Genomic DNA, 13,354 nt, shown 5'->3' on the forward strand with positions numbered 1-13,354 from the left:
CATGTCTGCTGTTAGGTGCGTTCATATATATATATGTAGATGCAGATATGCATATGTATACATTACTTCTATGAGGTGAAGTTTTATTCTCATTGTTCAGATGAGAAACCTGAGCCTCAAAAAGGCAAAAGGTGACTTCCCTAAGGCCATAAGCCTAGTAAGTGGTAAAGATGAGGTATGCAAATCCAGGCCTCTGGCTACAGAAGCTCTAGCACCAGGCAGGTGCAAAAGCTTCTTGTGGGTAGCTGCCCCACTCACTTTGTCAGGACCCCCTTCCACCAAACCTGAAATATCCCTGGGGATTGTGGAGAGTATTATTTTCATCATTCGGCCCCGTGTTCATGTTTCCCACTTCTGCAGCCTCTCCCTCTGCCCAGGATGCATCCATCAATGTCCATGAGGACAAGCCTCAGTCCAAACGCAGAGAGGCCCAAACACGGGGACATTCTCCAGTTGTAAGAAGGACTTGTAAAAACATGCCACAGCTTGCCAAGAACACGGGCGTTGGGGTTAAAGAGCCTGGTGCTCCTCACGGCTCTTGAATCTTCTAACCTTTGGGCAAGTTACTCTCAGGTTCTTGGTTTTCACATTTATGGATGGAGGTAACTGGTGGCCTGGAACATCTTTGTTGGGAGAAGAGTTAAGAATGCAGACTTCTGGCTAACACAGGGTCTGGTTCACAGTCAAGTGCTCCGTGAATCTCTGAATCGATGTAAGTAACTGTTTTTAAGATGTGTTCGAAGGCCTTTTCCCTGCCTTGGGTGACTCTCTTTTATGTCCTAGAACCACTTACATGCCTTCTGGACTGTGTTAGAACAAGCCTGCTGGACGGCACACACACCTCTTGCACGGTTCCTTCCCCTTTCCAGGCATTGCAACCGAGCCACAAAAAATGGCCAAACCCTAGTGTCTGCCATGCATGTGCCGAGTCTGCATTTGTGGCTCTCGTGGACTTTCATTGTGTTCGCACAGCAGCGGGCTCAGGGAGGAGGGTGGAGGGCACAGTAGTTCAAAGTGCAGGAAGTTCTGATGCCAGTGACGCTCTGCCGCTGGCTTCGTCTGTTATCTCGAGCCAATGAATGAACAGTGCCTCCCACATCGGGCTCTTGTGAGGTCTACGTGAATGAAAACCTGCCAGGCACTTTGGACGATTCCTGGCATATACTAAGTGCTCGGTAAATGCTAGGTTTCAATTAGAGAAGGACGCCAGACCCTCGTCAGCCAGGCTCATTCACCTGCAGATACCAGGCCTCTACCTGCATCATTCACCTACGCCCATTATGTGGCAAAACATCCAACCTGCCTCATGTGTGGTGCAGTATTTAGTTGCTAAATTCTACCCTGGTCTCCTGAAAGGGCTCCATTTCTTCTGAATATCCAAGGTTTCTTTCAGGTCCTGGCCAACCCTTGCTTGGATCCCGCAAAGTCAGACTTCCTGCATTCAGTTCCCTGCCCTACCACCGGGAGAGCTGTTTAATCTTAGACAAGGTCCTTAACCTCTCTGAACTTCAGCCTCCTTATATGGACATAACAATACTTCCTTCCCCATTGAGATTATCTAAGAACATACATGAAAATTACTTCGTAAGATACCCTGTGCTTAATATGAACTCAAAAAAGTAAGTTATACGTGCGATTAGGTAGTCTCCCAATTTCAGCCTGCATATCCTCCAAAATTTATGATGTACCGTTAATGCAAAGGGCAAATCAAGGTGGAAATCCTTTAAAAATTAGTTTTCAGCATCTCATATAAATTAAGCTGCAGGGTAACACCTTTTAAATTTCTGGTTTCTATTAAAATATTGGAAATTATCCAAATACAAATCAATCCTTATGGGATTACAACACATCTCTTCTTCATTTTCTTTCTAAGTTTTAAAAATAAAACTATCTCCAGGGACAGAATCACTTTTCCAGAACTGGAAAACACACACAACGGCACTTGAGTGGATGCTTCTGGAGACCCAGAAGCAAGTGGAAGGAGGGTTTTCCTCCTGTTCTTTTTTTTTTTTTAAGATTTTATTTAGTTATTTGACGGGGGTGGGGGGAGCACAAGCAGGGGGAGCTGCAGGCAGAGGGAGAGAGAGAAGCTCCCCGCTGAGCAGGGAGCCTGATGCAGGGCTTGATCCCAGGACCCTGGGATCATGACCTGAGCCCAAGGCAGATACTTAACCAACTGAGCCACCCAGGCGCCCCTCTTTCCCCTGTTCTTAATAAAGCAGGCCTCCTCCAGCCATCAGCAGCTTGGGCTGTAGACCATGGTGAGGTTTCCTGTACAAAGTGAGCCACAGACAAAATGCAGTGCATCCTCCGTGGCACCAGAAAGTGCACACTTTGGTTGTGAGGCCCCCAGGGACCTGGTCTTCTTTCCCCACCTCTGATCTGGCTACTTGGCAATGAATAGCAGTGGATCTTTTCTGCAGTGACAAAATGCAAATCCTGTATCAAATGGGGAAGCCGACTTTCTGAGCCCTTCCAACTCTGAGCCTCCTGGCCTCAAACAGCAGTGTCCACACGTGGTCACCACCCTGGGCCCATAGAGGACCCTTCCAATGCCAGGGGCTGGGGGAGGGTGGGGGGAGGTAGGGAGGGACTTGTCCTGTTTTGGATGAGGTTGTGGAGGTCTTCCTACCTCAGTGACAACCTCCCTGTTCCCAGTGATTACAAAACTGGACCAGAGCGGTGGGTGATTGGAATTTGCTCCTGTGACTGTGTCAAATCAGACTGGACAGTTGTTTGCTGAGCACTAGGATCCTAGGCCCTGTATAAGAGATGGAGATACAACAGACATGGTCTCTGCCCTCTGGGAGTTCAGAATTTAGTAAGACTGGTGGACCTACAAAAAGGAGGTCAAAAAGTATTGCTATGTGTGAGCTTCAGGCCATTTTTTTGAAGCAGAGATTCTCTTATGCCAGCCTGTGGAGCCACTGCTATAGATCATTTTGTGAGCTTTCTAAAATGAAAGATTCTCTGGCCATATCGTTAGGTATTTTTACACAATAGGTCTGAGTAGGGCCCACAGGACTGGCATCTTTGTAAGCCCCCAGGTGCTTCTCCTGTGCAGTCACAGTAATGGTGTTTCTGGAGGCCATTTGGTCTCTGACTTTTTCTGATACTCTACACAAAACCCATCTGCAAATCGGGCTGTCTCTTCCTTTGACATATTCAGGGTCCAGCCATATCACAATGCCTGCATGATTGCTGCCCTGGTCTGAGCCAAACTCTCCTTCCAATGGGACTTTTGTAAGAGGCCTCCAGCTTGTCTCCTTTCCTCTGGCCTTGCCCTTCCTGCAGTCTGTTCTGTTCCTGGCAGCCAGCATGACCCTTACAACATGGAAGATGGGTCATCTGTCCCAGTCCCCAGAACTCGGAACTCCCTTCCCATCTCATGGAGAGAAAAATCAATGCAGGTTTCCCCTGCTTTCCAAAAGTAGAATGCTCCTATGAAACTTCTCATAGGCCGAAAATGGTGCACAGCCAAGAAGCAATTAGCGTTGACTTATATGGAAAATTTTTTGAGCATTCCCAGACCCCAAAAATCACCTCTTAGGCTTTTCTGATCTACTTAGTACATGTGTGGCTAATGGATGCACACAATAAGTTGAGATAAAGGACAGATGCTCCTAGACACAGAGCTCTGGCAGTTGTTGCTGAGATGCCGTGTGGTCCCCGGGAAGGAGCTGGGTGTTGCCACTCTCCCTGCTCAGGGTGCATGTGGCTTCTGTAACATACCAATGTTGGACACTATTTTTACATATGGCTAAAGCAAAAATCCTCTTCGGATTTCTTTCAGGTAACAAAAACAGGTGGCACCACCTGTCCTTCTCCTGCTGCAGAGCCTCTGCACTTTCTATTCCCTTTGCCTGGAATGTTCTTCCCAAATATCCTCATGACTCATGGCCTCACTTCTTTCAGGTTTTTACTCAGATGTCTTCGTATCAGAGAGGACATCTTTGAACTCCCTATGAATGAGCAGTCCTACCCCTCATTGTCACTTTCTATGCCGCTTATGCTGCTATGTTTTTCGTCATAGCATTTATCACACACCGCCACCACTTATTAAATATTCCTGGTTTATTTGTTGATTGCCTGTCTCCCACTACTAGAGTTGAGAGCAGGCATTTATCCGCTTTGCACACTCCCAGTTTATGAAACTATACCTGATGTAGAACTTGCTCCATAAATAATTTTGAATGGTTACATTTATTAATAGGAGCGAGGGGCTAGGAAGGCTTATCCATGGCAGTTTACAGATCTATAAAGGTAGAAAAATAGAGCATTGATCAACAAGTGCTTCTTAAGCATCTCACACTTAACATGTCAGCTGCAGGGCAGAGGTGGCTTACAGAGGGGTCTCACAGGGACCTAGGTAGAATTAGGTAGTTTGGAGGATTACAGAATATGACCAATCCAAAAGAGTTGTCACAATATATGCCGCTCCTCCATGGAACTACACATCAGCAGCTGCCACAGTGGAAAAGTATTTCTTTCATAAAATTTAGTTATAAGAAAGAACAATAACTTATTGAACAATGTAGGGTTTGAGGGGGGTACTTAGTTGATGCTAAAATGCAGCAGTAAAGGGCGCCTGGGTGGCTCAGTTGGTTAAGCGACTGCCTTCGGCTCAGGTCATGATCCTGGAGTCCCTGGATCGACTCCCGCGTCGGGCTCCCTGCTCGGCAGGGAGTCTGCTTCTCCCTCTGACCCTCCCGACCCTCCCCCCTCTCATGTGCTCTCTCTCTCTCAAATAAATAAATAAAAAATCTTTAAAAAAAAAATGCAGCAGTAAAGATATTTGGGAAGTCAGTTACTAAGAATCAAGTCCATATAGGAGTGTGTGCTTCTGGGCTCTGTTCTCCATCTCCTCAGCTTTTGTTTCCCTGGTGCCATCTTGTTAGATCTTCACAAGTGAGTTTGTCCTATTTCAATACACACACATATATACACACATTTACACATAGGCAAGCACATACACATGCAAATATATATATACATATATATATGTATTTCCTTTTATACGTGTGTACACGTATATATTTCCTTTTATTTTAAGCATGAGGATTACATTGGACTTATAGGTTTGTGTTTTAACACAGCTTTAAATTGAAAAGTTTTAAATTAAAGCTTTTAAGATTGAAGTTAATTTAGATTTAATCTTAAAAGTTTTGAATTAAAGTAAAATTACATTTTACTTAATGTATCATACAAATTGGCTCGTGCCATTAAATATTTTTCCTGTGATTTTATGTTCTTTTGTGTATGCACACCTCCAGTGCATTCAGCCATGTCCCTACTGGTAAAAATATGCAATTTTCTTTTTCTCTCCATTAGAAAGCTGCAGTGAAAATCCCTTAACAGAAGTTTCTGGTCCTATACCTGATTATTTCCTTCAAATAGATAAGCAAAAGTTGGGCCAGAAGGTCAAAAGAAATGAGTAAAACTTTGCAACATGTTGCCAATTGGCTTTCTACTTCAAAGATGATCAAATTGTTTTAATTTAAAAAATTTTAGTTATATTTAATTTGAGATTTGGGTCATGCTTTTGTGCTTACTGGCTCATTTTCCACGTGTAACTCCTTAATCCACTGGCATCTATACGCATATATAGCATGAAGTGACCGTCAATCTTTTTTCCTGTAGTTGACTAATAGTCAACAAATCCCTTTACTGACAGTTATTTTTCCCACCGAATTGTTGAGCTATATGTATCATAATAAAAACTCGTTGTCTTCTCTTTTGGCTATTTCTGGGTGGTGTACTCCCATTTTATTCTATTAATTTTTCAGTTGAGATTTTCTCTACTGCCACAGAATTTTACTTACTGGAGCATGATGATTTGTATTACCTTTTGGCTAGGCAAGCCCCCCATGTTCCCCACTTCCAAATCCCTTTTGTAAAAATGTCTTTGGTATTCTAACTCATGCATTCCTTTTTAAAAAAGATTTATTTATTCATTTCAGAGAAAGAGAGGGCATGGGGGCGTGAGGCAGAGGGAAAGAGAAAATCTCAAGCAGACTCCCCTCTGAGTGCAAGCCCGATTTGGGACTTGATCTCATGACCCTGAGATCATGACCTGAGCCAAACCCAAGAGTCGGGCGCTTAATCGGCTGCACTGGCTTCCACTTGGGAGTATAATATTGAAGCTATAAAGTGATTCGGGCACTATTTACATAGTTAATAATGGCACCCCTTATTAGAAATACCTCCCTCCTTTATCTCTGTAACGTTGCATATTTTAGTTACTCCCCCCCCACCCCCAGCTCTCACATATTTGCTATTATTATTGTCAAGGATATTCTTTGGTGTTTTACATTATCATTGCTACTGTGAATAAGATCACTGTTTCATCATATCTTGTAAATGATGATTAGTGGTACATAGGAAAGCTGTTTATCCATTCAGCAAATATTTAGTACTTAGTGGTTGCTGAGCACTTAAACAGGTACTCTGCTAAGCACATCTACTATGCTAGGTACTAGGTGTCAATCAATGTCTAAAACGAGCACCATCCTTGCATTATTAGAACTAATAATCCAGCGTGACAGGCATCAAACAATCAACCAAGCAAATAAATACACAATTACAATCTGTGATAAGTGCACAGTGTGCAGGAACAAAGAATAACAGGGAATTCCTATTTTGATGTAGTGATCAGGGAGCATCTCTTTGAAAAAAACAATAATAAAATCGAGAACAAAGGGTAAGAGGAATCAGCAAGGCAAGAAATATGGGGAAGTGTGTCTCAGGCACAGGAAACAACATTAACAATAGCCCAGAGGTGGGACAGGCCTACTGGAAGAACAGAAACTAAACCAGGTTGTTGGCTGGAACAAAATGAGTAAGGGGAGAAATGGTATGAAATGACCTTGAAGATGATCAAGCAGGCTTTATTGTCACGATGAGGAGCTCGCATTTTTCTCATTCTTAGCAATAAATTTATCAATCTTTTTAAAAATCCGTGCGTTGGGGGCGCCTGGGTGGCTCAGTTGGTTAAGCGACTGCCTTCGGCTCAGGTCATGATCCTGGAGTCCCAGGATCGAGTCCCGCATCGGGCTCCCTGCTCAGCAGGGAGTCTGCTTCTCCCTCTGACCCTCCCCCCCTCATGCTCTCTCTATCTCATTCTCTCTCAAATGAATAAATAAAATCTTAAAAAAAAAAAATCCGTGCGTTGGGATAGGAACTACATGCACATATTCAAAATATAAAAGGTAGATATTATAAACCAGACTTCAGTTTCTGTCCCCAGAATTATCCACTGCCTTACTGAAGGAGTCTGTGCATATAAAAATGAGAACAAATGTTAGACCTTTGCTCTTTCCCCCCACCTAGCAGTATGTCCTAGAATGTTCAGTACTCATACACAGAAAATCAACTTGATTTTTTCAGCATATGATCCAGTTGTATGGCCTTATAATTTAACCAGTCCTCTGTTCATGAGCATTTAGGTTCTTTCTAATTACACGTGAACGATGCTGTGTTATCCTTTGGTGCTAGCACCTGGTGGTCATATTTATAAGTCCATTGAAATGGAATCACTGGGCTGATGAGCATGAATATTGTCAACTTTGAGAGGCATTGCAAAATTCATATCTTCAACAACTAGGCATGAAATGACTTTATCCCACAACCTATCCAGAGGAGTATGCCACCAAATTTTTGATCATTGACAATTTGATGGGTAAGGAAAAAAATGCCATCAGATGCTATCTCACGTGTCCATAAACAATATATTGTCTAGTTTTATTGCTTTTATCTCTATGTCGCTGGATTATACCTTTTAAAATATTATTATTTTCTGTACTTCTCCATTTGGACGCATGCAGTGATAGTTCATATATTTTCAATGCTCAGTAGTATTTTATTGTTTTAATTCATCACAGAATATGTATCTAGGGCACCTGGGTGGCTCAGTTGGTTAAGCGACTGCCTTCAGCTCAGGTCATGATCCCAGGGTCCTGGGATTGAGTCCCGCATCGGGCTCCCTGCTCTGCGGGGAGCCTGCTTCTCCCTCTCCCACTCCCCCTGCTTGTGTTCCCTCTCTCGCTGTGTCTCTCTCTGTCAAATAAATAAATAAAATCTTAAAAAAAAAAAAAAGAATATGTATCTATTCCACTATTGGTGGACATTCAGAGTATTTCCAGTTTCAGGCCCTTATGAAGAATGCTATTCCAGACATTCCTGGATACGTCTCCTGGCCACACATGCAAAGGTGGCTGTGGAGTGAAAAGGTGAAATTCTGGGGTGGCGCAAATTAAATAGTAATGTGTAAAGTCAAAGTAGTTGCATCATTTCAGATTCCCACTGGCATCCTTGACAATTTGATGATGCTCCACTATATATTTTCTTTTTAGAGCCAACCTAGTAAGTGTGGAATGGGTGTGGACTTTAACTTACAGTTCCTGGATTGTTGCACTCAGTTTCATATTTGTCTTTTCTTGTCTTTGAAATATCTGTTTATCTTTTGCCCTTGTTTTCTATTGGATTGTTTATGTTTTCTTATACATTTGTACAAGTTCTTGTAAGCTAAAATTACTTCTTGGCTGGTTATAAGTATCACAAATATCTTTTCTTAGTTTATGTGTAGTTTTTTTCTTTCAATTTTATTTGTGGTGTCTTTGAATGTATAGAAATTCTTTAATCAAATATACTCCTCTGTTCTTTCTAGTTTGTATTCTGTGTGCTTTATTTTTTTTATCTTTTAAAGATTTTTAGTTATTTGAGAGAGAGAGAAGGAGAGAGCAAGAGAGAAAGAGTGCATGAGTGGGGGAGGAGGGGCAGAGTGAGAGGGAGAAGCAGACTTCCCACTGAGCAGGGAGTTCTATCCCAGGACCCCGAGATCATGACCTGAGCCAAAGGCAGATGCTTAAATGACTGAGCCACCCAGGTGCTCCTGTGGTTTATTGTAAAAATCTATCAAGGTGATAAAAATATTCTCCTAGATTGTCTTCTAAAATTTAATATTTTTGCCTTTCATAGTGAAGACTTTAATCCACCTGCAGTGTGTTTCCATGGGTGGTATTAGGCAAGGGTTTACTTTTACTCTATTTTCTAAATGGATAACAAACTGTCCTGATACCCTTTGTTGAAAATCCCTGTTTTCTCCTTAGACCTGTGGTGCCCAAACTTTGTGCCTTTGTGTTTCTGGGTTCTCTGTTGACATCCACTGGTCAATTTTTGGATACCTATATCAATACCATGATGTTTTAATTGCTAAAACATTATAATAAGTCTCAATATCTGGTATCACAACTCTTTCTATTTTGTTCTTCTTTAAGAATATCTTTTGTATTTTTGACCCTTTGCCCTTCCATATAAATTTTAGAATCATCTTGAATTCCACTGGAGGTAAAAATACCTACTGAGATTTGAGAACTTTACTGTAGCAATTCTTTCCTATCCATAACATGGTATATAACCCTCCATCTATGTAAGTCTTATTTGATTATTTTACATTAAATCCCATTATTTTCTCCACTAAATTAATTTCTTTCTGTTTGTTATGGGTGCATAGAAATGCAATTGACATTTTATTTTGATTTTGTATCCAGCATCTTTGCTAAATTATTATTAATTTTAGTCATTTTTCTGTAGATATTTTTGGATATTCCACATGGATAATCATCTGAAAATAATGAAAGTATATTTCTTCCTTTTCAAACTTTATCACTTTTATTTTGTTTCTGTGTTTGTCCTATTGAGATGGCTAGAATTCGAGAATGGTGTTGAATACATTTGATGGTAACTGCTACCCTGGTCTTTAAACAAATGCTCTTGAACCTTTTTCCATTGAGCAGGATGTTTGCTTTAGGTATTTTTGGTTTTGTTTCTGTACATATTCCTTGTGAAAAGATTTTTAATTATGGTTCCTTTTATTGACTTTTTCTCCATTTCCTTGAGTCAGTTCTGGTAAAGATGTATTTTGAGAAATACACCAATTCCATGTCAGATTTTTTGTAGCATTAAACTTCATAACATATTCTTGTTACCTATTAATTTCTGCAATATCTTTGTCCCATTTCCTATTCTTAATATTGCTTATTTGGACCTTTTCTGTATCTCTTTCTTTTAAATTAAGCTTATAAGAATTGTTATCCTTTCTTTGTCTTTTCAGAAAATGAACTTTTTGACTTCATTTATATATTTGTCTTATTGTATCTTTGTTTTTTATTTATTTTTGCTCCTGTTTTATTATTTTTTTCCTTCTACATACTTTGGATTTATTCTGCTTTTTGTTTTTTGCTAAATCCTTAAGTTGAATGGCTAGCACATTGATTTTCAGCTTTTTTTTTAAAAAAAGCATTTATTGGGCGCCTGGGTGGCTCAGTCGTTAAGCATCTGCCTTCGGCTCAGGTCATGATCCCAGGGTCCTGGGATCGAGTCCCACATCGGGCTCCCTCCTCGAGGGGAAGCCTGCTTCTCCCTCTCCCACTCCCGCTGCTTGTGTTCCTGCTCTCGCTATCTCTGTCTCTGTCAAATAAATAAATAAAATCTTAAAAATAAATAAATAAATAAAAAATAAAGCATTTATTAATATACATTCCTCTGTGAGGACTACTAAATTTTGTTCAGTAGTATTTTCATATTATTCTTTAACTATACATATTTTCCATTATAATATATTCTTAGATCCATGAGTTATTTAGAAATATTTTTAATTTCCAAACACATGATGTTGTCTTTGTAAATTGATTTTATTGTAGTAATTGACTATAGTTATGTGCTACTAGTTCTTTGAAATTTGCTGAGGCTACCTTCAGGTTTTATCATAAAATCCTATTTATAAATATTCAGTAAGTGCCTAAAAAGAATTTGTACCATCTAGTTGTTGCATACTGTATTCCATTTCAAGTTTGTTAGTTGTATGAGGTATTTAAGTTGTCTCTGCCTTTGCTGATTTTTTTAATCTGTTTGATCTGTTAACTGCTGAACATTGTGTAAAAAATAGATCACTGTGATGACAGATTCGTAAATAATGCCATAGACTTATGTCACACTTGGCATTGTGTATTCTGAGCTATGATGCTAAATGTGCTCAAGTTCGTAATTTTTAGATCTTTCTGGTGAATTAAAGCTCTTAACATTATATAGTGACCTTATTTATCACTAGTAATGTTTTTTTCCTTCAGTTCTCTTTTATATAGTATTTACACAGCAAAACCAGCTTTATTTTGTTTGACTTTCAAACTTTTCAGTGTATTTTATTATTTTTTAAAGATTTTATTTATTATTTATTTAGAGAGTATGAGCAGAGGGAGGGGCAGAGGGAGAGGGAAAGAGAGAACCTCAAGCAGACTCCACACTGTGAGTCTATGCAGTCAGTACTCCATTTCGCAACCCTGAGATCATGATCTGAGCCGAAGCCAAGAGTCAGATGCTCGACCAACCGAGCCACCCAGGTGCCCCTCATTTCAGTGTATTTTAGTAATGTCTTTCTTTTTTATTTACCCTGAAAATCATTATCATAACTAGAGAGCATGTCCCCTGTCTGTAACATTCTCTCTGACTGCTTTGAAGGTTATTCTTGGCTTATTGATTTATCTTCAAGTTTATTGGTTTTTTTCTTCTGTCACCTACATTATGCTATTACTATCCTCCAGTGACTGTTTTAATTTTCAGTGTTGTGTTTTCCACTTCTAGAATTTTCATTTTGTGTGCATGGTTTCTATTTCTCTGCTAAGATTTTTTTTGCATTCATTGCTAGTATATTTACCTTTATATCATCAAAAAAAGTTGTAAGAGCTACTAGATATAATAGTAGTACTATTAGCTATTTCTTATTAGTCCCTTTCCCTTCTTCTGACCTGCTCCTCCAACCATCTAGAAGGCTAAAAACTTCAGCTAGTGAAGGCGGAGAAGTAAGGCAGAGTGAGAAAGAGAGAAGTGCTCCTATCTAACCTCAAGTTTTCAATTCACGTTCAAATCACACTTGCAGTATGAGAAGCTTTAAATTGGATGAAAAGGTCAATGGGGGGATGACATTTCACCCATGACCTGAATGGTTCTATTAGGCTGATGCTAAATGTTTGGATTACTACCTTAAGATTTACCTTGGAAATCTTTCTTTATGTTTTCCTCTTTGTCTCCAAACAGCTCTTGTTTTAATCATCTGACCAGCCTATGTTTGCAAATGTGTTTTAGGTTGTGGCCCAGGCAGTGTTATTCATGTGTATGAACACAGCTGGAATCTTCATCAGCTACCTGTCAGACCGGGCCCAGCGCCAAGCCTTCCTGGAGACGCGGAGGTGTGTGGAGGCCAGGCTACGCCTGGAGACGGAAAACCAAAGACAGGTACCAATTGGAAAGGCCTAGTGTCTGAGTTACATGGAGCTTTTTTCCTCCCCAAACACATCCTGACTTCAAGTGTTTTCTTCAGGTTTGTGTCATGGATTCCAGAGTCTAAAATAGTTATGTTAAACTTATAGCTCAAAGCAGGTTGGTCTTGTTTCCCGCTTTCAATTAAATGTTGTCTACAAGAAATAAAATTTGTCACCAAGTGCTTTTCTGACACTTTGACATCTGTGTTTGTGAACAAGGCCATGGTTCCTAAAAACCATTAACATTCTCATTTTTGACCCTCTTTTTTTGAAACTGTGAACTCTTATTTGAAATAAATATTTTCATTACATACCAAATTGTAGTAAGCTTATGGAAGAATCTTGTACATGTGTAGTTCCTAATACCTCATCCTGATTTTCAGAAGAGATTACAGAACACAACAAATTTTGTGGAACGTGATACCAATCCTAGGAAAGGGATGCAGTAGGGAAAACAGGGTTGGGTTGGGTCAGAGACCATGTGTCTTCAGTTTGAAGAGATTGAAATGAAGATTCTTGGACATCCTGATTGGGTAGCTGTTAAAAGGATTTAAAAAATAGCTTTGGCCTTAAATTATATGTTTCCCCAAAATGAAATCAGCTTTCAAAAAATAAAGATTTGCCCCATGAAAATTATTCATGTGATATTCAAAATTCATGCCTATCTTTGCCTCTGAATGCAGTTTTCAAAGAGGAGTAACAGGAATATATGGAAAAATTGGTTATGGAATCAACATATTATCTCCTAAATATTATGCTCTTGGGAATTCTATGCTCAACAGATATATTAGTTTTATCATCCAAGGCTCTCTTAAAAATGTTACATCTATAGATACCCACTTGTTATATTAAGCTTTATACAACAATAGTTTGAGAAATTACGAAAAAGTGCCACATTGTCTTCATCTTAATTTGATCAAATTGTCAGTAAAACATGGATCTTTGAAGTGAGTGAAGCCAGGTATGTGTGATCATGGATGGGCCAAAACTCAACTCCCACTGCCATATGTCATTGCCAGGGGCACAGAGGAAACTACTGA

General features: G+C 39.9%; 1 protein-coding gene across 1 annotated transcript in view; it reads left to right on the forward strand.

The window, feature by feature from the left end:
- ADCY8 (adenylate cyclase 8) overlaps positions 1-13,354 on the forward strand; it is a 227,586-nt gene that overhangs the window by 35,585 nt on the left and 178,647 nt on the right. The window contains exon 2 of the mRNA XM_064587441.1: positions 12,139-12,288. Within this exon, the coding sequence (XP_064443511.1) occupies positions 12,139-12,288 (150 nt within the window). The remainder of the gene's footprint in view (positions 1-12,138; positions 12,289-13,354) is intronic.

This window comes from Mirounga angustirostris, unplaced genomic scaffold, assembly GCF_029215605.1.
Source record: "Mirounga angustirostris isolate CCGP_5_RB_7025 unplaced genomic scaffold, mMirAng1.0.hap1 SCAF_4, whole genome shotgun sequence".
Lineage (NCBI taxonomy): Eukaryota > Metazoa > Chordata > Mammalia > Carnivora > Phocidae > Mirounga > Mirounga angustirostris.